We start from the raw sequence: 2,500 nt of genomic DNA on the forward strand, positions 1-2,500 counted from the left end.
ACACAACTCTGCCACGGAGGGTGGCTCCCGTTCATAGACTGTAACGGTAGCCACACCCCTCAGAACATACGCAACTTTATGGTAATTATTTTAATAAATGGGACCATCATTTTCAAAAAGGATATTATGACATGAGAAATAACTCTGAGAAACTTTAACCCTCTAAGACCCGCATTAATTTCTACTTGCAAAAAAATTATTTCAACCGTACTACTACATTGTACTACTAAGACTAAGACTAAAACATATGTTTAATTAAAAAAAAAAAAAAAAGTTTGATGAAAACTTTATAATAATTATATAATAATTATATAATAATATAATAAATTAATAATTTACATTTGGGGGATATCTTTCACAATAATGAATAAAACATGTTCTAGACATTCTAATGATCACAAAAAATATATATTACAATTATTGTACCTACTTTTATTAGGGTAAAGGTCAAAAGTCGTAGGTTAAAAAATGAGTCCAGACATTTTTAATTTGTGTGAATTTCAGCCTCTGTGTGGGGGGTATTTATATGCCAATATCATGACCAATGGCATTGAAATGGCATTGCAATGAACATCACTGATGACGTTTAGGTGAAAAAAGAACAGAAAAAAAGAGGGTTAAACTAGTGACTGGAATTCATGACCATGTTTAAGGTAATACAGTCTAGGTGAAGTTGGGCCCAAATACATGGTACTCTATGGAGCTATGGGGTTTTTTGGGCCCAATGACAGCGCCACAACAGGCCATTATATGAACTGTCAGGAAGTCCCGATTTCCTTAGTGGCTCCACGAAATATCTGTCTGACTGCCCCCCTGGTTAGGACACAGGGGCCCAGGGACCCAGGGACCCATGTGACACACACACACACACACACACACACACACACACACACACACACACACACACACACACACACACACACACACACACACACACACACACAGCTGTCTATAGGAGTGTTTGCACCACTCAAAAATCACACCTGTGTGAAGTGAGCGGTGCAACTATACATGTATTTAAAGTTACTTTACTGTACTGGGCTCTGTATACTGTATTGTATACTGTGCTCTCTCTAATGTACTTTCCCGGAAACATCCAGACCCCCAGGAACGCGCCCAGGGGGGACGGGGGGGGACGGGGGGTCCCCAGAACATCCAGAACCCCATAGGAACACTGGGGAGAGAAATGACATTGTTACCGTGTTGCAGCTTTCCGTGCTCGGACACGATACAGACACAGACACAGGGACACACATAGCTCCTCAATGGAACGGAGGCGCCGCTCAAAAATGAACCTGATATTACCCCCAAGCTCAGGATACATACGTGGTATACAAGCTGTGACCAGATTTGACTGAGAGCCTGCCATCGCGCAAATTCCAGCTTTTCACCAGAGGAGAAAACCCTTTTTGTTTTTTTTGTTTTTTTTTCTCAAAATGAGTTAATAGCACAGGCAGACTCATCACATACTAGAGAATGTCTGAAACAAGTGTCAGAGCTGAAATCGACATGTAAATATTTAAAAATAAATGCGTAAACATGTAGCTAGGTGTAATGTTAGAGACCACAGAAGTGAACCTTTCAACCCTGTTTTTTCAATTCGCTGTTTTGGCAAGACTCTATTACTCTATAAGCCATATCTCCAAAACTGGTGGGCTAAACTGAACAACCAATATGACAATTTGAAGCTATGATTCCCTGCTTTCATATGACATAATTATGACAAAAAACGATAATTCTAAAAAATCCAATGGCAATCCCTCAGTCAAATTTAGTCACATTATGTATCGCGATGCGCGTTGATTTGAATGATGACCGTGTCTCCCTCTCATTGGCCGGTTGTGTGTATATAGCAGGTTGAATATGGTTCTCTCCTTCTGATTGGTTGGCTGTTTGTGTGCAGGTGAATACGCCATGGTGCGTCTGAGGACGGGCTTCCTGGAGAGCGGCATCTACGAGGTGCCAATCATCATCACTGACTCTGGAAACCTGCCCATGAGCAACACATCTCTGCTGAGAGTCAAGGTATCTACCTACCAACCTCCCTATCTACTCTATCTACTCTATCTATCTATCTATCTATCTATCTATCTATCTATCTATCTATCTATCTATCTATCTATCTATCTATCTATCTATCTATCTATCTATCTATCTATCTATCTATCTATCTATCTATCTATCTACCAACCTCCCTATCTACTCTATCTATCTATCTATCTATCTATCTATCTATCTATCTATCTATCTATCTATCTATCTATCTATCTATCTATCTATCTATCTATCTATCTATCTATCTATCTACCTACCAACCTCCCTATCTACTCTATCTATCTATCTATATATCTATCTATCCATCTATCCATCTATCCATCTATCTATCTACCTACCAACCTCCCTATCTATCTATCTATCTATCTATCTATCTATCTATCTATCTATCTATCTATCTATCTATCTATCTATCTATCTATCTATCTATCTATCTATCTATCTA

The 2,500-nt window shown here is 39.0% G+C and overlaps 1 protein-coding gene across 1 annotated transcript in view; it reads left to right on the top strand.

Moving 5' to 3' along the window:
* The window catches only part of LOC310859996 (cadherin-2-like), a gene marked incomplete at both ends in the record, with an annotated part of 99,021 nt that overhangs the window by 73,934 nt on the left and 22,587 nt on the right, over positions 1–2,500 (top strand). Inside the window, one exon of the mRNA XM_083766760.1 lies at positions 1,904–2,025. Coding sequence (XP_083622886.1) covers positions 1,904–2,025 — 122 coding nt within the window. The remainder of the gene's footprint in view (positions 1–1,903; positions 2,026–2,500) is intronic.

This window comes from Protomyctophum parallelum (assembly GCF_964188405.1).
Source record: "Protomyctophum parallelum genome assembly, chromosome: 6".
Classification (NCBI taxonomy): Eukaryota; Metazoa; Chordata; class Actinopteri; order Myctophiformes; family Myctophidae; genus Protomyctophum; species Protomyctophum parallelum.